Raw genomic sequence first — 21,045 nt, forward strand, 5'->3', positions numbered from 1 at the left:
TGCTCTGGGAGTGTGCTTTTGTCTGCTCACCCTCTGCTATGCACAAATCAGAATCTGTTTGCTCCCAAACCCCTGGACTAAACCCCTGCTTGCTTTCCCACCCCTGCTCTGGCCTCCCGAACGAGAGGGCACATGTTGCTCTCTCTCCTCTGTCTGGTCATGTGGACAATAGAAGGGAATTAATGCGCAGTTCCCTTTCTCCCTCTCACCTCACGGTGGCAGCAGTTCCCAACTGAGCAGTCTTACTTCGCATGACAGTTGTCAAATTAAAAATTATTCACATAATCACAAAAGCCACAAAGTATAAAGCAAATCACAGAAATTCAGAGAAACATCAAGAATCAAAACTGTTATGAAAGATCTGATTCTCCTCATGTATATTATATAAGATTCAATATTGTGAGCGTATTAGGTCAGCTACAAATCATTGCACAATGATACCCACATCCCCAGCCCCCTCCCAAACCATTTCCATCGGTGCCACCAGGAAAGGCTGCTCACTGCTTCCAGTGACGTTCCCAGTCCAGCCCCCTCTTGGTTCGTGCTCTCAACTAATAATCTCACAATTAGGTGGTTGAAGTGCCCGTGCTACACCCCAGGGATCCAGTCCCCGAGATGGAGAAAGCAGGTATCTGTATCCATCAATGTCAAACACGTAACGCAGTCCACGGTGTCACTCAGCACAGCTGGGCCAGGGAAGCTTGTCTACGCTCGTTGGAACAGCCAGATTGCAAAGATCATCACGCAGATCTGAAAACAGAGACACAAAATTGATAGTTTTTCTTTTTTGCTGCATTTTCACTTTTCTCATTGTCATATTTTTTCATTTAAGAGATACAGCGCGGAAACAGGCCCTTCGGCTCACCGAGTCCACACCGACCAGTGATCCCCGCACATAAATACTCTCCTACACACGCTCGGGACAATTTACCCTTATACCAAGCCAATTAACCTACAAACCTGTACGCCCTTGAGGTGTGGGAGAAAGCCGAAGATTTCTGAGAAAAACCACGTGGTCATGGTGAGAACGTACAAACTCCGTACAGACAAGCACCTGTAGTCGGGATTGAACCTGGGCCTCTAGCATTTAAGGCAGTAACTCTACTGCTGCGCCACCGTGCCGCCCAATATGTACAAGTGTAAGTCTGGAGACCGAGCACCAACTCAAGGCTAATTCACCACCGCAGTACAGAAGGAGCCTAGTATCGTTGTAGATGGGTAGAGGGTGTTAATTAGAAAGCCTATTCACATCCCCAGGGCCTGATGGCATCTATTCCAGGTTATTGAGAGGTAAGATAGGACATTGCTGGGGTTTTGACGAAGATCTCTCACCACTGGCAAGATCGCAAAGTGTCGCAAAGTTTCTTCCTTTGTTTAAGAAAGGAAATCGGGATAATCCAGGAAATTAAAGGCTGGTGAGCCTCACATCAGTGGAAGGGAAGCCTTTGGAGAGGATTCTTAGAGATAGGATATATTCGCATTTGGGCCATTAGAAGCTGTCAGCATGGTTTGCCGGGGAAGGCCATGTCTTACAAACTTAATTGAGTTTTCTTAGGAGGTGATGCAGGTGATTGATGAGGGAGGAGCAGTGAATATTTCATACATGGACTGTAGTAAGGCATTTAGCAAGATCCCTCATGTAGGCTGATCCAGAACATTAAGATCCATCGTATCCATGATGACCTGGTAGTTTGGATTCAGGATTGGCTTCCCCATAGAAGATGAGGATACTGATGGTAGGGTGTCATTCTCACTGGAGGTCTGTGACCAATAGTTTTCCACAGGAATCAGTGACTTGGTCGAAAATGTAGATGGCTTGGTTAGTAAGTTTGCAGATGACACAAGGATTGGAGTTGCGGAGATTGAAGAAGGGTGCAGATTAAATACAAATATGGTGAAGAAATTGCAGAAGCTTAATCTAGGAAAATGTGGGATGTTGTACTTTGGGAAATCAAATGAAAGGAGAAAGTAGAGTCATAGTCATAGTGATACTGTGTGGAAACAGACCCTTCAGCCCAACTAGCCCAACATGTCCCAGCTACACTAGTCCCACCTGCCTGCGTTTGATCCATATCCCTCCAAACTTGTCCTATCCATGTACCTGTCCAAATGTTTCTTAAACGTTGCAATAGTACCTGCCTCAACTACCTCCTCTGGCAGTTCGTTCCATACACCCACCACCCTTTGTATGAAAATATTACCCCTCAGATTAAATCATTTCCCCGTCACCTTAAACCTATGTCCTCTGGTCCTCAATTCCCCCACTCTGGGCAAGAGACTCCCTTCTACTGCATCTACCCGATCTATTCCTCTCACGATTTTATACACGATTTCACAGTTTATTCGCTAAGTATGATTTCTTAGGAGGAAAGGTCAGACAGGATAGGCTTGTACCCATTGGAATTTAAAAGCAGGAGTGAGGCCTTCATTGAAACTCATACGATCCTGAGAGGCCTTGACAAGTGGAAGAATCTACAACTGAGTCACTGTTTAAAAATATTAATGATACACATATAGTGATGTTTCTTCTTTCAGAAGGAGTGAGTATTTGGAACTCTCCTTCAAAAGGTGGTGGAAATAGATACTCCGGATTTTTTAATGGTTTGGGATACAAATACTTGGTAAGCATGGAGGTAAAAGATTGCTGTATATCATCAGAAATGCAGAGTTGAGGATAGATTCATATGTCACATGAGTTGGCACATATTGTGCGTGACTACCTGTGAGAGGTATGGGATAGTCACAGTTTAATGCTGAACAAGACAAGGAGGATTATTACTGATTAAAGGGGAGCTGACAGTGAGTATGAGGACTGGGAAGGAAGATCCAATCACATCATAGACAAGGATGAGGACTGATGGTCACGACTTTATAGAGGACATTGCACATTGAATAGGGGATGGGCGACGGAGATGAGGCAATGACTTGCTACTTCTGGACACTTTCATTTTCTGACCTTGGGCTAAAGTCTTTACATGTCACTGATAAGCAATAGGTTGGAGGGGAGAAAGAGAAAATGAGGTGTCGGACTTCTCAAGACAGTTTGTGCACGTTCTTTGCGTTGAGTTATTGTTGGGATTAATCCCGGTTTAAGGATTACCTGAATTATTAAGATCCAAATAGACAGACCTCCAGTCAGGTAAAGAATCATCTCCACTTTAGGCCCAAGTACATCGAAGCAGCCCTGAGGGAAAGAGAAGAGAAAATATGTTTAGAGTTAAGTGATTCTGTAGGGAGATTCATTGTAGTTCCTACAATGTAGTGGCTAGTTTCTATCCTTTGGCAGTAACGTACATCTGGGTATGGTGGGGGGTGGGGGGGGGGGGGGGGGGGGGGGGGGGGGCGGCAGAGTAAGAGGAGAGTTCTCCTCTGTAGCTGCACATTGGGGTGAGTTTGCTACGGTAAACAGCACAGCAATTTTGATAAGAACTCTATCTCAAGCCAGCATTAGTCCCTTACCTAAACATTCTGCACCCTAATTACAGATTAAAGACCTCCATGATTGGGGTGTTCCCTTTATAATTGTGAGCACGCTGCTGAAGCTTGGATTCAACTCACACCGGCCATCTCGACGGCTGAGAATCAATCGCTTTCTGCTTCCACAGTTGAGTGACTTCACTGACTCCTCCAAGTAAATGCTGTTGCCATTGCTTCTTCCTTATCATGGGATTTGTGGAATATATTTCACTCAAGATCATTTCTCACCCAGTGTTTGATAAGCTGCTCTTCCCGCTGTTGCCCTGTGCTGAAAACTTCCGTTAACTTTGCTTCTGATTGTGATTCTTCCGCAGCCCATCTCCAACCTTTTCCTCCTCTCTGTGTCACTATCATGCGTAAGCTTATGGTAATATGACAATTCCAGCTCAGAGGAATATCACCAAGAGAGTTGTAACTGTATTGATCAACTGCGTCAGTTCACATCCAGCTACTGAATACACATAATCACATTGAACATATAGCACAGCACAGCACAAGGACAGGCACTTTGGCCCAACTGTATTGCAGGCTTGTGAGAAGCTCAGATGTAACTTCAATGTGAAGTCACCAAGAACCCACAGAATACCAAAGCAATACATTATTTAAAGAGAGAACAGGTACTGGGACAGCAGAGTGTAGCATGGCATTAGAGCCACACAGACGAACAAACCCTTTGGCACAACGATCTGAGCATGTGTTGTTTTGAAGCACTGGCTTGCTACTGAAATCATTGCAGGAGAAGGCAAGTGTATGGTGAGGCTTGAAAGAGATGGATCTTGGATCCTCCGTGGGGGTGCCCATAGCTGTGTGGACAGATATTATACACACACATACATATATATATATATGTATAGATATATATAAATATAGTATCTGTCCACATGCTATTGGTACCACTGAGGATACAAGATCCATGTATATATACACCCCCAATGGGAAGCCTCAGGGCAAATGTGTGGCTGACTTGATTTTCCTCCATTGGGCAGTGCACACCCACCTTTGTGTAGAGGCTAGATTAGATGCAGCTACCTTACTGCTGTAAAATAAGTGAAATAAATATGTGTTCGGGTATTAAGAGGAGTAATCAAGTAAAGTTGAGTTTATTGTCTTATTAACAAGTACAGTCGGGAACAGGTTCAGGAACTGGAAGTTTTTGACTTAGCACAGACATTTTGGGCCAAAGTGCCTGTCCTTGTGCTGTGCTGTGCTATATGTTCAATGTGATTATGTGTATTCAGTAGCTGGATGTGAACTGACGCAGTTGATCAATTTGTACCTGGCCTTGGTTCACTGGAGTTTTACATTCAATTTTGTTTTGACAAGTGAAGTATTAGAGGCTCTTAAACATTAAGATTTTTTTTTCACACTTCAGTTCTAATTACGTCATCGAACATTGACATTGAAAAAGCGTTTCCAACATATGAGCAAATTAACTTATGCAGGTGCTTCAGGAACATAGCTCGTTTACAAGTAGGGAACATTGCAAAAGTGGTCAATGGTAGTTTAAGTTGGTATCGACCTGAATAAGTGTGTTCCATACCTGAGAGTTCATAAATTCAGCTTCACCAGAGATGCATTTCTTTACATCGAGTATGATTCCATTCTTTGTGGCTTCGTATCTTTTGCAACAAGCCTCTGGCACGTTGGAGTGAGGGTTGAATACAACGAAATGTATGACGTAAAGGAAATCCCGTGGCCCATTCACCCCACAGCACTCAAACTAAATAAAACAAGCATTAAATAGTTGGTGACAACTAGAAACAGATGGAATCCTCAGCAAAATTGCCAACATGCTGCAGTAGCTCAGCAGGTCAGGCAGCATCTGTGGAGGGACATAGACAAATGATATTTTGGATCAGGACCCTTCTTTATGACAGTTACGAATTCATCATTGAAGAAATGTTTAAATTGGTAGCATGATGCTTTATATTCCATAGTTGTTTGTATTCATGCAAATGTCACCCTTCATTGCCAAACCCAGCCAAATACTCCCAGCTTGAATATTTTTATAATCAATAAACAAAAGTGCTGAAAGGAAATGACTCTGGGAGTCTGTTTGGTGGATGAAGCTGTTGTTATTCGGACCATGCGGAAGTCACAGAGGGTCACTGATTTCATTCAGAGGAGACAGCATGCTGTCTGCAGCCTACTCAGCAGGCGCTGGTGAAAAGCACCGCATTTTCTGTACCATCCCATCCAGAACCCCCCATATCACTACAAGCTTTCTCCCAAATTGATAACTCCGAGGAGGTTAACCCTTCCGTGGTTACATCCGTGCCCGGGTGGTGTTAGAGAGGGACTATGCATTGTCCACGGGCGCCCTGGGGGATTTCTAGGACTGCTGGGCACCGCAGGGGGTTGAATGCATCCTTGACAAGGAGTGTAAGATAGTTGTATAATAGTTTATAATTTGTCGTGCATTATGGTGGTGGGTTCTGTGTTTTTTTACTGTACTGTATATATTTTTTTAATATTTGAATAAATATTTTTGATTTAAAAAAAAGGTTAACCCTTAATTTAAAGATGTTGCAAATGGAATCCTGGAAATATTGCAATCTCAGTAGGTTGGCATAGTTTCCACACTTAAAGGTACCAATTTCAAAAACTAACAAGATGCAAGTTCAACATAAATATCAGCCTAGCAAACAACTGCGGAGCTTGGACACTCTAAGGGGACAATGGGTTTAAGGCAGTTTAAATCTAAACTTTGCTCTGAGCGACATTCAGTTAATAGGATGGATGGTGCAGAGAGTAAAGCTGCTGCCTCACAGTTACAAGAACATGGTTTTGATCCTGACATCTGATGCTGTCTGTATGGAGTTTGCATGTTTTCCCTGTAACTGTGTGGTTTTCCTCAGATCTTCCAGTTTTCTCCCACGTTCCAAGGATACGTGGGTTTAGGTTAACTGACCGATACAAACTGTGTGATGGTAAGGGTCATAAGGTCATAATGATAGGAGTAGAATTAGGCCATTCAGCCCATCAAGTCTACTCCGCCATTCAATCCTGGCTGATCTATGTCTCCCTCCTAACCCCATTCTCCTGCCTTCTCCCCATAACATCTGACACCCATACTCATCAAGAATATAGGGGTAGTTAATGGGAATGTGGGATTGGTGTAGGATTAGTATAAAGGGATGATTGGAGGTTAGTATGCACCTGCTGGGCTGAAGGGCTTGCTACCTGGCCGTACAACTCATGACTCAATGACACTCTCCCCTGAGTGTCCAAGCTCTGCTGCTGCTTTGCTCGGCTGGTATTCAGAGGCAATGCTGAGGGAATGTTGCATCATCACAGGTTAAAGCAAGAACCGAACTGCCTCTTGTGAGCGTTAGAAATCATTGGGAGAGTGTAGTGAATGGCCAGGAGCTGTTGCTGTGCCTGGCCATGAACATCCCCTCAATTGATACAGGAGGCCGATGGTCTGCTGGGTCTCCCTCACTCGGCTAGAAGAAAATTGTTGCCCATCGGCGGCAGCAGCAGCACCTTAATCCACTTTGCAACACATTTTGGAAGTATAATTAATATTTTAAATTATTTATCTTAAAGGTTCAATGATTAAAGTTAACTGTTAAGGGAAAGGCTTTCCCCAACATATCTACAAGCGCCTGCTTATCTTCTTACAAATTGTACACATTACAACCCAAATTAATCTCAAATTGTAAAAGGACATCCCAAGGCCTTCTATGAGCATATCAGAGTAGCCAGTGAAAGAATGGGCTAAGCTAAGGGGTAATCTATGTGTGGAGCCAGACGATAAGGGCGAGGTATAAATTAAATATAATGAAGTCAGAGTGGGGTATTGGGATAATCTGGTGCAGTGTGTTAGTCTGGAGAAGTGTCTCAACCGAAAACATGAGTCTGAAGAAGGGTCTCGACCCAAAGTGTCACCCATTCCTTTTCTCCAGAGATGCTGCTGTCCGACCCACTGAGTTACTCCAGCTTTTTGTGTCTATCTTCGGTTTAAACCAGTATCTGCAGTTCCTTCCTACACATTAAAAAGGTGTTGGATGTCAATAGATCCCCAGTGCTGGATGAGATCTAACCCTGGTTGTTATTGGGGAGTATGGGATCTGGGGTTCTAACAGAGAGTTTTATTCCATGACTCTTTCTGAGGATGTATTAACAATTTTTGAACGGGTTGAATCCTGCACGGTATGTATGCAAATGTGTAGTTTTAGCACTGGGTTTCAGCATCTGGAGCAAAGCACAAATCCACTTGAACCCTCATAACCCACAGAAGATTGTCAAGTTAATGGTCATGACGGATGTCAATGTATCAAGTGCTCCAATTAACCTGTGTCAGCCTGTCCTCTCCGTCACTCTGTCCTGTCACTGCTCTCACTCACACTGTCCTGGGCCAGTCTCTGCTCTGCCTCACATTATCCTGTGTCAGTCTGTGCTCTCACCCACATTATCCAGTGTCAGTCTACTCTCACTCACTGTGTGAAAAATGTTTTTCTCATCTCAGTCCTAAAAGATTTCCCCCTTATCCTTAAACTGTGACCCCTTGTTCTGGACTTCCCCAACATCGGGAACAATCTTCCTGCATCTAGCCTGTCCAACCCCTTAAGAATTTTGTAAGTTTCTATAAGATCCCCCCTCAATCTTCTAAATTCTAGCGAGTACAAACCGAGTCTATCCAGTCTTTCTTCATATGAAAGTCCTGACATCCCATGAATTAGTCTGGTGAACCTTCTCTGTACCCCCTCTATGGCAAGAATGTCTTTCCTCACATTATAAAGTCTTAAGGGCCTGTCCCACTTGGGCGACATTTTCGGCAAAAGTCTGGAAAGAGGTTGTCGCGTCGTGGTCGGGGCGTGACGCATATAGTGACACAAGGTGACGTATAGGTGACGCGTGGGTGACGCGCGGTGTATCCCTGTCGCCCCAGGATTTTGGAATGTTCAAAATCCAGGGGCGACTCTTGGGCGTCTCATCATGTCGTGCGCCCTGTCACACGCTGACGTATGATGCCCTGCGGGTGATGCCCGGCTAGGGTTAGGGTTGGAGTTCGGGACCACAGGTGGGCTGTAAAATATTCTTCCTTCAATGCATGGATTTTAACATTAATATATTATAATTAATACAATAAAATCAATTGTGCAAATGAAAAGATGTCAGTCGTTCTGTTTTATTTATAGATATATTGGTCCGCTTCCAGATCCAATCACCGTCTCTATAACTTTTCACAGGGATGGATTCAATGAGTGTAGACTGAACTCCCCTCTCCCCTCACATTCCCTTCTCCCCCTCCCTCCCTTCTCCCATTCTCCAACCACCCCCACTTTCCCCAACGCCCCCCATTTGTGGACCCAGCCTGTGACAGCTAGATCTCACTAATAGTACTGCACAAAGGCCACATCATCTGTTTTGGTAACATTGACTATGCGATAAATGCAGACTTTGGGAACAACACCCCTCACCTCCCCACCCACCACCCCCCCCCCCTCCGCCCCCTCGTTTTGCTTCGGGGAAAGTGGGGGGGGGACGTTGGACAATGGGAAAAGGGAGGGGGTGGGGGAGAAGGGGATGTGAGGGGAGGGGGGGAGTGGAGAAAGGGGAGAAGAGTGGAGCGGGGAGAAGGGAGGAAGAGGGGGAAGGGAAGAAGAGGGGGAAAGGGGACGGGAGAAGGGTAGGGAGGAGTGGAGAAGGAGGGATGGGGCAGGAGGGGGGTGGAGGGGAGAGGGGAGTTCAGTGTACACTCACTGAATCCATCATTGTGAAAAGTTCTAGAGATGGTGATTGGATCTGGAAGCGGACCAATACACTTATGAATAAAGCTGAACGACTCAGACATCTTTTCATTTACACAATTGATTTTATTGTGTTCATTTAATATATTATTGTTTAAAATCCATGCATTGAAGGAATTTTACAGCCCATCTGTGGTTACTAACCCTAACCGGGCATCACCCGTATGACAGCATACATCAGCGTGTATGTCGTGCAACTTGACGGTTTTATGGGCGTCAATCACTGACGCTCGCAGTCGCCGAAAAAACACCGCAAAGTAGGACGGGCCCTTTAGGGCACCACATCAAACTACAGTCCCTGAACGATGGTCCAGACTAGAATTGACTGTACGATAACATGACCACCACACCATCAAACCTATCTCCATCAGTCTCCCATCCTGTCAGTCTGCTAGTTTGAAAGGGATGGTCTATGAGGAGGTATCTGTGCAAGATAAGCTCACCCTGATCATGATGGAGTCGCAGCTTTTTGTGTAAGGATCTGTGGTGTTGGCTCCCATATAGTAACCTCTCAGCTCTTCCTCAAAATACAACTTTGTTAACTGGAAAACAAAACAGAGGTTACACAGCAGTCAGCGCTTCCCATCGTTATTACTAAATGAAACAAAAGATGCTAATGTGCCATGGGATGTTAAATGTTCTTGAATAACTATTACACCGCAGAGATGGTTAAAATCAATTTTGAATGCAGTTATTGCGTCATAGAAAGATAGAGCAAGGAAACAAGCCCTTTAGCCCACCAAATCTGCACTGACTATCAGCCACCCATTTACACTTGTCTCATATTAATCCCATTTTTAAAAGTCTTCCTGCGTTCTCATCTTTCTCTCTCTCAGACTCTCCCACTCACCCATATACCAGGGGTTATTTGCAGTGGTCCATTAAACTACCGACTTGCAAGTCCTGGAGATGTGGGGAAACCCATGCAGTCACGAGGAGAGCTTGCAAACTCCCCACACACAGCACCTGAGGTCAGAATTGGACCCAGGCCACTGAAGCTGTGAAGCTCTGCCCTCTGCACCACAATGCAGTTTGTAAAATAAAAATGCTGATGATGGTTCAGGCAGAACAAGATCTGTTGCTCACATCACTAAAGATTCATAATTAATTTGGACAGACTGTAGCAAAGCTAACAGGGTGGGCGTTATGTTAATAGAACTGTTCAGTGTAAGGAAAAACATTATTGTGACATTGTATTGGCTGACAGCCAAACCACATCTAAAGGTCTGCGCCTAGTTTAGATCCCCAACTGCCGGGCAATTAATGCTTCTGGAAGCATTTCAGAACTCGACTACAAGAATAATTCGATAGAGGTGCTAAGCCTAAAGAGTCTGCTGACAACTCTCAATACACTGTGCGAGGACCAACAGATAGTACAGAATTATTAACAGTGTTGTCCATTGTACATGTACAGGCTTGAAGCAATTCACAGTTACCTCTCTATTTGCCACACAGCATACCCAGGCCATATGGTAGCTTCTAACCTTAGTGCTTGACGCTATATCAAGCTGGCACCAGATATATGATTGCAATTGGGCCGCTAAACTTGGCCCAATGCTAGAGGAAGAAGGTGAACATAATTGAGGTGTGGGGAGAGGAAGGCTCTATAGGTGGTATGGCTGAGTCACAACTCCAGCAACCTGATTTCAATCCTGACCACGGGCGCTGTTTGTACATACTCCCTGTGACCACGTGGGTTTCCCCTGGGTGCTCTGGTTTTCCTCGCAGGTTGTACAGGTTGTCAGATTAATAGGGTAGTATAAATGCTCTTCCTATAGGTGGCCAATGGAAGAATTAGCGGTGTTGGTGGGCACATGTGAGGGAATGGATTACTGGGAATGCGTGGGAGAATGGGACTGATTGAATTGAAATAGGAAGTAGGTGAAGGAATGTTGAAGCAAATAATGCACAAGATTGTGCCATTTGCTATCAAAATATCACAATAATTTATATCAGTTATGCCCAGCACTGCTTCATTGAGAGCACCGTGCAAATGGTTTAATTACTATTGTAAGAGAGTAAGAAATCATAAAACTGCTCACACATGTTTCACTCAGACCTAATGTCGGCCACCTAACCAGCTTTGATATGCACTTACATGATCTCTGAAGAGAAACGCGACAATTCCAGCAGCAAGCTCCACCATGCACATCAGCAGAATGAGCAAGAAACACTGAAACAAGAAAAGACATGGGCATGAGGTACCACCAACAGGCCTGCAGCACAAACACAGACATTGAAATACAGATGTTGATGTTAATGCTTTCACCCGCCCTTCACTGGCAGAGCTGGAGTTTATCCACAGCCTGCAGCCTAGTAGCTCCACACTTGTCTACACACTGATCACAGTTGCACATTCGCTGATAATTGTACAATGTTCAGATCGACGCACAACTCGTCAACAAATGAAGCAGCTCCTATCTGCATGTAGAAAGATCTAAATAACGTTCAGGCGGGGGACCTAAGTGGCAAGTAACGTTTAAGTCAGAAAGGTGCCAAGCAATGAACATCTGCATAAGAGAGCAGCTGATCATTGATCCTTGACAATCGACGCCATTGCCAAAGCTAAGTCTTTACCGCCAACATGCCGAGGCTCACTGACTGACCAGAAATGTAGCATTAACACCCTGGCTGTAAGAGCAGGTCAGAGGAGATTCCTGAGCTGGATAGATCACCTCTTGATACACTACAAGACATAAATCAGGAGTGTGATGGAATATTTTCTACAGCACCAATAACTCTCAAGATATTATACACCAGCTAGGATAATGCAGTCCACTTATTTGGGCCCCCTTCGACTGTCTTGAACAATAACTCCATCCACCAGCAGCACCCTGTGCCTACAGTGGGTCCAACTTATCAAATGCACTGCAGGTTCTTGATTTTTCTTCTCCTTAACAATGAGATGTTATTGAATCAATCACAGTTACTGGAAAGTTCCAGAGTGCTGGAAAGATCAAAATTGCCTAGTATTTTGTAAACATCAATTAATCAGTCCCCAGATAACAATGTTATCATCCTTTTCCACATCACACTTGACCCACTGCGATGACCCGCGTTCACAGATAGCCTCCGCAGTCCCCGTGGACACCGCGTGTTCCCTCTCCAGGGACACGTGGACACGGATGTAGGCCTGGATGAGGGGCAGGCAGCCGACTGCCCACTGCCTGGACCCACGAATGGCCATCTTGGCCACACTTTCTTGATTGGGCTCCTCTGACAGCATCTTGCAAACCCGTGCCCTCTACTGCCACAACAGACCAGAGCAGTGGGTGCATGGTAGAGCCACTACCTGCAGATGCCCTTCCACATCACACACTAGTCCCTCATCGTCACTTGGTCTAACTCCTCACCAGTGCGGAGAGAGCACATGCACTAGAAGCACTGCAGCAGCTCACCACCTCCTTATCAAAGGCAATTAAGAATGGACAATCTGTACTGGTCCCGCCAGTGAGGCCTAGTGCCAGAAAATGCATAAATAATAGATGGAATCAAACTAATGTGATGAAACACTGTTGATGAGGGATTTGTATAACAGCCTAATTTGATTTCATCATCAGGAAGACTGTCTCCACCCTATCCCATCAATATCTGCCGTCTGCTCTAAGCCCCAATGGAGTGTGTATACCTGGGAAGGATGATCACCTCCCTCTATCAGCTGACCTTCTGGTTTTTAACTCTTCAGTTTCCATCAGACACTTTGGATGCCGGTGCCAGAGCAGGTACAAATTCAGACGACTTATTGGACTGGGCATGCTGATCAAAACTGCAATAAATCACTCCTCTCTGGGATACATGATGGGCAACACTGGCTTGTTGAATGGAAGCCAGAAGCCTCCATCACTTTTACCTCTGGGAAAAGTGAATGCATTTTAGATGTACACTACTGTTGTGGTTAAGTTACAGGTCTAGCGAATGAGATATGGATTACTGAGACGTAAATTCCAATCCCGCCCTGGCAGCTTCACCTCACGCTGCTCCACTCTAGAACGGTGCTGCTTAGGTTTCCAAATGTGCCATCCTCCCCCTGGCTTTATCCTGTCCATTTTGTGGTGTGCAACCCCTTCCATTAGCAGACGTCCAGCACGTTCCCGTTCCTCAATGGAAAGGCCAAGACTGAGACTGATATTCAGCAGCCCCTGGAGATGTTGAGCCAAACACACAGGCAAGGGCTTTAAAAAGTGTAACAAAATGGCAAACGTGCACTTACAACCATGAGAAGGCATCTGCTCTCCCGGAAAGCAGCAATACTGCCGAGAATTCCAAGAACAAGCAGCACAACAGATAAGGCTACGGCGTAAATTGTCCCAATGAAGAGGGCATTGCTGATTGACAGTGTGCCACCAGGTCCCGTGGGGTAAAGCAATAACAAGCATGCTATTGCAAGCAGGCCGGTTCCACTCAGCTGTAACACAACAAAACAGACATCATCAGCCAGAGCCTGCATCCCAACAAAACCGGCATCACCTCCCCTCCCCCAATACATAAGATATAAATCATATCCATTTTCCAGTTCAATTGGATAAACATGGTTAAATGAATGGATAAAAACGACTAATTTTGTCTAAAATGGTTAGCTCGCGATGAGAAGGCAGGTTTTTCCTATCCTTTCTGCGGTTAATGGATTTATCCCGACATCCATTTTGTAACATTCACATTTTCCATTCCTCATTCTCAGCCCTGAATCATTTAGTGTTTGGGAAATAACAGCCAAATAAATTTCCTTCCCACTTCCCTCAGCATCTCAGTGTGCATTCTATATGGACCAATGTAGTTTATCCAATGTAAGTCTGCAGCCTTTCTTCATAAGTTTATGTTCCTGGTGCAATAATAGGCCATTCGGCCCATCAAGTCTATTCCGCCATTCAATCATGGCTGGTCTATCTTTCCCTCTCAACCCCATTCTCCTGCCTTCTCCCCATAACCCCTGACACCCTTACTAATCAAAAATCTGTCAATCTCCACCTTAAAAATATCCATCGACTTGGTCGCCACAGTCTTCTGTTGCAATGAATTCCACATATTCACTACTCTCTGACTAAAGAAATTCCTCCTCATCTCTTTTCCACAGGTACGTCCTTTTATTCGGAGGCTATGGCCTCTGGTCCTAGATTCTCTCACTAGTGGAATGTTTAGTCCATCCACAACATCAACTACATTCTCTTCTGTTGAGACTCTAACAGCATCTACTTCCCAGATGAAGTCCTGATGTACTTGTTTGGTACCTCAGCCATGCCTTTTTCCTCCATCAGTGAATTTCATTTTTCTCTGGCCTTACCCTCCTCTCCTCTTACAACTACAGTACTTTCCTGTTCACACATCCACAGAATATTTCTGACATCCCTTTTACTTTAGCTGCCAGTCTTTTCACTCCACTTTTAAGGAGTCCCATTGTCCAGTTACAGCTTTGCCTGCCATGCTTTTATTCCATTTTTCCTGAGTCGGATCTGTTCTTCTCCCATTGAAATTGGCCCATCTCTAAATGATTACTTTCAACTTTAAATTGTCTGTGTATTTTCTCTTTGCTAATTAAACTTTATGATTGCTCCTTCCTAGATGTTCCCCCAATGATATTTGCTCCACTTGGCAATGCCCAGCATTGGTGCCTTTCTCATTAAATCAGAAACATACTAATCAAGAAAATTCTCCTCAATACATTTCAGAAACTCCACCCCCTTTGCTCCCAATGCTATAGAGGAGTGGCAGGGTGGCGCAGCAGTAGAATTGCTGCGTTACAGCGCCAGAGCTCCAGGTTCAATCCTGACTGCGGGTGCTGTCTGTATGGAGTTTGTTTGTTCTCCCCTTGACCTGCGTGGGTTTTATCCAGGAGCTCCGGTTTTCTCCCATGCTCGAAAGACGTACAAGCTTGTAGGTTAATTGGCTTGGTAAAATTGTAATTTGTCCCTAGTGTGTGTTAATAATAATAATAATAATGGATGGGATTTATATAGCGCCTTTCTAATACTCAAGGCGCTTTACATCGCATTATTCATTCACTCCTCAGTCACACTCGGTGGTGGTAAACTACTTCTGTAGCCACAGCTGCCCTGGGGCAGACTGACGGAAGCGTGGCTGCCATTCTGCGTCTACGGCCCCTCCGACCACCACCAATCACTCACACACATTCACACACAGGCAAAGGTGGGTGAAGTGTCTTGCCCAAGGACACAACGACAGTATGCACTCCAAGCGGGATTCGAACCGGCTACCTTCCGGTCGCCAGCCGAACACTTAGCCCATTGTGCCATCTGTCGTCCCGATGTATGGGGATCGCTGGTCGGCGCGGACTCTGTAGGCTGAAGGGCCTGTTTCTGTGCTGTATCTCTAAACTAAACTAAACTAATCACGAAAATTCTTCTCAATGCACTTCAGAAACTCCTCTCCCCTTTTTGCACTCAATACTATCCCAATCCATATTTGAATAGTTGACAGTTTCACTATTACTATTTTGTATTATTCTGCTATGTGTTGTCAAATCTGGTCAAAACATCCCAACTGTGCCATTGGTTCTGATATGAAGCACAATTATTATTACCTCTGGATTTAATTATTGTCCTTCAGGTAATTGTGTTAGGATTTCAACACATGAGAAAAATAATGAGAAGTGTGCCAGTCGACCACACGTGCTTGCTCCACCATTCAGTAAGATCATGGCTTATTGGATATAATTGCATTAATGCCACGTCATTCCTTTAATATGCAAAAATCTATCTTACCCTATCTTAAATAAGTGACCCATGCTCCAGAGACCTAGATCATTTCACAGATTCATTGCCCTCTGGGAGAAGCCATTTCTTCTCATCTCAGTCCTGTTTTCATGTGAATTCATAAATGTTTCATTTTTCACAGATATTTAAATTTGGTATTTTTAAATTTCTATCACCAAAGGGTGGCACTGTTGCACAGCCGGTAGAGCTGCTGATTAACAACGCCAGAGACTCAGATTCGATCCTGACCTCGCGTGCTGCCTGTGTGGAGTTTGCACGTTCTACCTGTGACCGCATGGATTTCCTGCAGGTGTTCCACTTTTCTCCCACATCCCAAAGACGTAGAGTGTCAGTTAATTGGCCTCTGTAGAGTGCCCCAAGTGTGCAGGGTGTGGATGAGAAAAGCGGGATAATGTAGAAATGTGAATGGGCGATTGATGGTGGGCATGAATTCAATGGGCCAAACGGCCTGTTTCCATGGTGTAATTTTCAATCAATCAATATTTAGAAACAGTGAAAAGAGTAGGAGTAAACGGGTCCTTTTCACAATGGCAGACAGTGACTAGTGGGGTACCGCAAGGCTCAGTGCTGGGACCTCAGCTATTTACAATATATATTAATGATCTGGATGAGGGAATTGAAGGCAATATCTCCAAGTTTGCGGATGACACTAAGCTGGGGGGCAGTGTTAGCTGTGAGGAGGATGCTAGAAGACTGCAAGGTGACTTGGATAGGCTGGGTGAGTGGGCAAATGTTTGGCAGATGCAGTATAATGTGGATAAATGTGAGGTTATCCATTTTGGTGGCAAAAACAGGAAAGCAGACTATTATCTAAATGGTGGCCGACTAGGAAAAGGGGAGATGCAGCGAGACCTGGGTGTCATGGTACACCAGTCATTGAAAGTAGGGCATGCAGGTGCAGCAGGCAGTGAAGAAAGCGAATGGTATGTTAGCTTTCATAGCAAAAGGATTTGAGTATAGGAGCAGGGAGGTTCTACTGCAGTTGTACAGGGTCTTGGTGAGACCACACCTGGAGTATTGCGTACAGTTTTGGTCTCCAAATCTGAGGAAGGACATTATTGCCATAGAGGGAGTGCAGAGAAGGTTCACCAGACTGATTCCTGGGATGTCAGGACTGTCTTATGAAGAAAGACTGGATAGACTTGGTTTATACTCTCTAGAATTTAGGAGATTGAGAGGGGATCTTATAGAAACTTACAAAATTCTTAAGGGGTTGGACAGGCTAGATGCAGGAAGATTGCTCCCGATGTTGGGGAAGTCCAGGACAAGGGGTCACAGCTTAAGGATAAGGGGGAAATCCTTTAAAACCGAGATGAGAAGAACTTTTTTCACACACAGAGTGGTGAATCTCTGGAACTCTCTGCCACAGAGGGTAGTCGAGGCCAGTTCATTGGCTATATTTAAGAGGGAGTTAGATGTGGCCCTTGTGGCTAAGGGGATCAGAGGGTATGGAGAGAAGGCAGGTACGGGATACTGAGTTGGATGATCAGCCATGATCATATTGAATGGCGGTGCAGGCTCGAAGGGCCGAATGGCCTACTCCTGCACCTAATTTCTATGTTTCTAAAATGGCCTTTAGAGTGGGAGCTGCCAGAAGGCTGCCATCTAAAATGTCATTCACTAGCTCCGTCATATGGGATGGTGGCATTGGTGTGACATGAGGTATGTGTTTGCAAGAGGTAGGCAGGACGACAAAGCTAGCATGGTACAGAGGGAGGAGCATCGATGGGAAAACTGTGAGGCACAAGCCTAACACAGCTGGTCCAATGTGTGGTATCTGCAGCATGTGGGAGTTTGAGGGGGTGAATTATATATCAGGAATATGAAAGAGATATCACAGTTGACAAATCTAATAAAGTTTAATGAGGCTGTGATTATCGAGGGAGATTTAACAGCATTTTATATTCAGCTGGATTTGCAAAGAGGATTTGATAAGCTACAAGAATCAGTGCAGTGCCTTAGTTACATAACATCTACGTTAATGAATTTGATTAACTATGTAATGTGTCCAAAGATTGCAGACAACATAAAATCAGGTGGAAGAGTTCATTGGAAGAGCACAATAGGGGAAGGAGTAGGAATTTGTTGTTCCTTCGGGAGCCGTGGCCGATTCAGTGGTCCAAGCCGCTGTGAATGTTCTCCCATTCCGACGTCCATCATCCTGGCGAGAGGGCCTGAACATCTTGCTGCCCGTAGTGGCAACAGCGGGGGCTCGGGAGGCCCCCGACCACGGGTGAACAACAGAGGAGGATGACTGAATTTTGGTGCCTTACCTCACAGCGGGAAACTTTGATTCCGCTGTGGGGGGATGTTTGTGTCAAAGACTATCATGTTCTGTGTTCCTTTTTATTTTTTTATTATTCGTATGGCTGTATGGTGTCCACTAATTTCACTGTACCAATTGGTGCATGTGACAATAACTGGCTCTTGTCTCTTGTCTCGCCTTGTCTCCCTTGCAACCCCATGAGATGTAACAACTTGTTTTCTCTCCCGCCCCCACCCTAGGCATCCTACTAGTTACACTGTTCACATCGTTTTGCATCCCTTCATTGTCATCTCTTCCCCAGCCAACAATGGGTCATTATGGGCTTCACCCTTATTTGGTCATCTGCTGCCGGCCCTGCTTTGTTCTGGCCATTTCTTACCTTCAGTTCCCTCCGCTCAACTTTCAGTCTTAAGAAGGGTCTCGACCCAAAACGTCACCTATTCCTTTTCTTCAGATATGCTGTCTGACCTGCTGAGTTTTTGTGTCTGTCTTCGATTTAAACAGGCATCTGCAGTTCCTTCATACACATAAAACTTAATTATGGCTTGCAGGCATCGCCACATTTAGTGCCTGACCCTAGTTGCCCTTGAGAGGGTGGATACTGGCTTAGGGGAGGATTTCAAATGTCAAATTAGATGGCAGCTGAGGACTTAACAGTTCACTTCCTGGACCTGGGCCTCCCTGGCAAGGCTTGCATGTTCTCCTTGTGACCCTGTGAGTTTCCTCCAAATGCTCTGGCAGATCTCGCACACGTTTTCACATAACCATATATAACCATATAACAATTTACAGCACGGAAACAGGCCATCTCGACCCTTCTAGTCCGTGCCGAACTCTTTCTCTTTCACACAAAGGGTGATGGGTTAATGGAACGAACTGTCGGAGGAGGTAGTTGCGGCAGGTACTATCACAACGTTTAAGAAACATTTAGACAGGTACATGTATAGGATAGGTTTAGAGGGATATGGGCCAAATGTACGCAGGTAGGACTAGTTTAGATGGGACATGTTGGTCAGTGTGAGCAAGTTCGGCTGAAGGGTTTGACTCCATGCTGTATGACTCTATGACTCTATAACCTGCTTCTCTGGTCCTTCTTTGTGTTAGAGGTTGATGGTTTGTGAGGGGCTGCTGGAGTAGCCGAGGCAAGTAACTGCAGTGCATTTTTAAGATGGTGCACACTGCAATCACCATGCCAGTGGTAGAGGGAATGAAGGCTTGGGGATGCCAGATCTCCAATCAAGTAGGATGCTCTGTCCTGGATGTTGTCCAAGTATGAGGTCAGGACAACAAAGCGTGGTGCAGTGGGGAGTGTGAGTATGTCACAAAAAATAACCTCACCCATATTCCATAGGCCAACACAATGGTGCATCTAGTAGAGTCACTGCCTCATATCTCCCCAAACATGGGTTTGGTTTAGTTTAGTTTAGTTTAGAGATACATTAGGAAACAGGCGATTCGGCCCACCCGATCCGTGCCGTCCAGCAATCTCCACACATTAACACTATCCTACACACACTAGGGACAATTTTTACATTTACCAAGCACTTTAAGCTCCAGACCTGGTGTGGAGAGAAACGAAGATCTCGGTGAAAACCCACACAGGTCACGGGGAGAATGCACAAACTCCGTACAAACAGCACCTGTAGTCAGGATCGAACCCGGGTCACTGGCGCTGCAAGCACTGTAAGGCAGCAACTCTACCATTGTGCCACCGCCATCTATCCTGATAGTTCAGTTTAGTTTAATGATACAGTGTGGAAACAGGCACTTCGGCTAACCGAGTCCACACCAACCAATGATTACCCATTATCCCAGTTTCACATCATACCAACACCTGGGCAATTTATGGAAGCCAATTAAGGTGCAAACCTGCATGTCTTTGGAATGTGGGAGGAAACCGGAGCACCCTGAGAAAAACCCTGTCCTAAACCATTTTATTCTCCCCACATTCCCAACATTCGACCACATGCCTACACAATGGGGTCAATTTTCAGCTGACCAGGCCCCACACATGTTTGGGATGTGTGAGGAAAATGTGACAAGGAGGAAACCCACATGCATGCTCGATTGTAAGCATGGACTCACTGGGCCAACGGGCCTTTGCCATGCTGTATCTCTCTATGGCCTAATGGCTATGACAATAAATTACTTGCTCCCCATCCGAGAGCATAATGAATAACCTGAGCTCATCCTGTAACAACATAAATAGCCTCACCCAATTTGTAACACAATGAATAACTCCACACAGAGTCAACATGAATGTAAGGATTTATGAGCTAATTTAACAAACATAACTTCAAAGGTAGTAATCTCAGGATTAGTTTCTCTGCCTTGCACTGAGTCTGAGAATAAATTTAGAGATAAGATGAACCAAGCCTGAAGAATGAGTGGGACCAACCTTTGAAAAGGTGGGGACTGTAGAACAGGATAGGGCCAGAACTGATGTCCATGCAGATAGTTGCCTGATCCCTTTGGGTAGGATGTAAACTAGATTGGCAAGGGGGATGTGAATCTGAACAGGGAGACTGAGGAGGAGGAAACAGCGATGGAAATGAAAATCGGGAAACAAAACAGCAAAAGCTGGAGGTATAAAAGTCAAAGGTAAGCAATAAGCAGTAGCATAGTGCACAATGATGTGAAGCTGACTGAGAATATTAAAAACACAAGCCTGAGGCATTGTGGCTCAGTGTGTGGAGCACTGAGTCTAAAGTAGAGGAAATAACCATGCAAATAGATGTAAATGCATACAGTATTCTTGTGGTAATGAAGACATCGCTGCAGGGCAATGAGGAATGGGAACTGAACATCCACAGATATA

At 45.0% G+C, this 21,045-nt stretch overlaps 1 protein-coding gene across 8 annotated transcripts in view; it reads right to left on the bottom strand.

The window, feature by feature from the left end:
- Nucleotides 1-254: 254 nt before the first annotated feature.
- Nucleotides 255-21,045, bottom strand: part of LOC116984843 (tetraspanin-18-like) — a 163,469-nt gene continuing 142,678 nt past the window's right edge. For all 8 annotated transcript variants that reach the window (XM_033039270.1, XM_033039264.1, XM_033039266.1 and 5 more), the window contains 6 exons: nucleotides 13,444-13,638; nucleotides 11,332-11,406; nucleotides 9,677-9,775; nucleotides 5,018-5,197; nucleotides 3,101-3,184; nucleotides 255-750 (listed from right to left, as the gene is read on the bottom strand). In XM_033039270.1, the coding sequence (XP_032895161.1) occupies nucleotides 706-750; nucleotides 3,101-3,184; nucleotides 5,018-5,197; nucleotides 9,677-9,775; nucleotides 11,332-11,406; nucleotides 13,444-13,638 (678 nt within the window). In that variant the 3' untranslated portion in view covers nucleotides 255-705. The remainder of the gene's footprint in view (nucleotides 751-3,100; nucleotides 3,185-5,017; nucleotides 5,198-9,676; nucleotides 9,776-11,331; nucleotides 11,407-13,443; nucleotides 13,639-21,045) is intronic.

The sequence above is a fragment of the Amblyraja radiata genome, chromosome 20, assembly GCF_010909765.2.
Source record: "Amblyraja radiata isolate CabotCenter1 chromosome 20, sAmbRad1.1.pri, whole genome shotgun sequence".
Lineage (NCBI taxonomy): Eukaryota > Metazoa > Chordata > Chondrichthyes > Rajiformes > Rajidae > Amblyraja > Amblyraja radiata.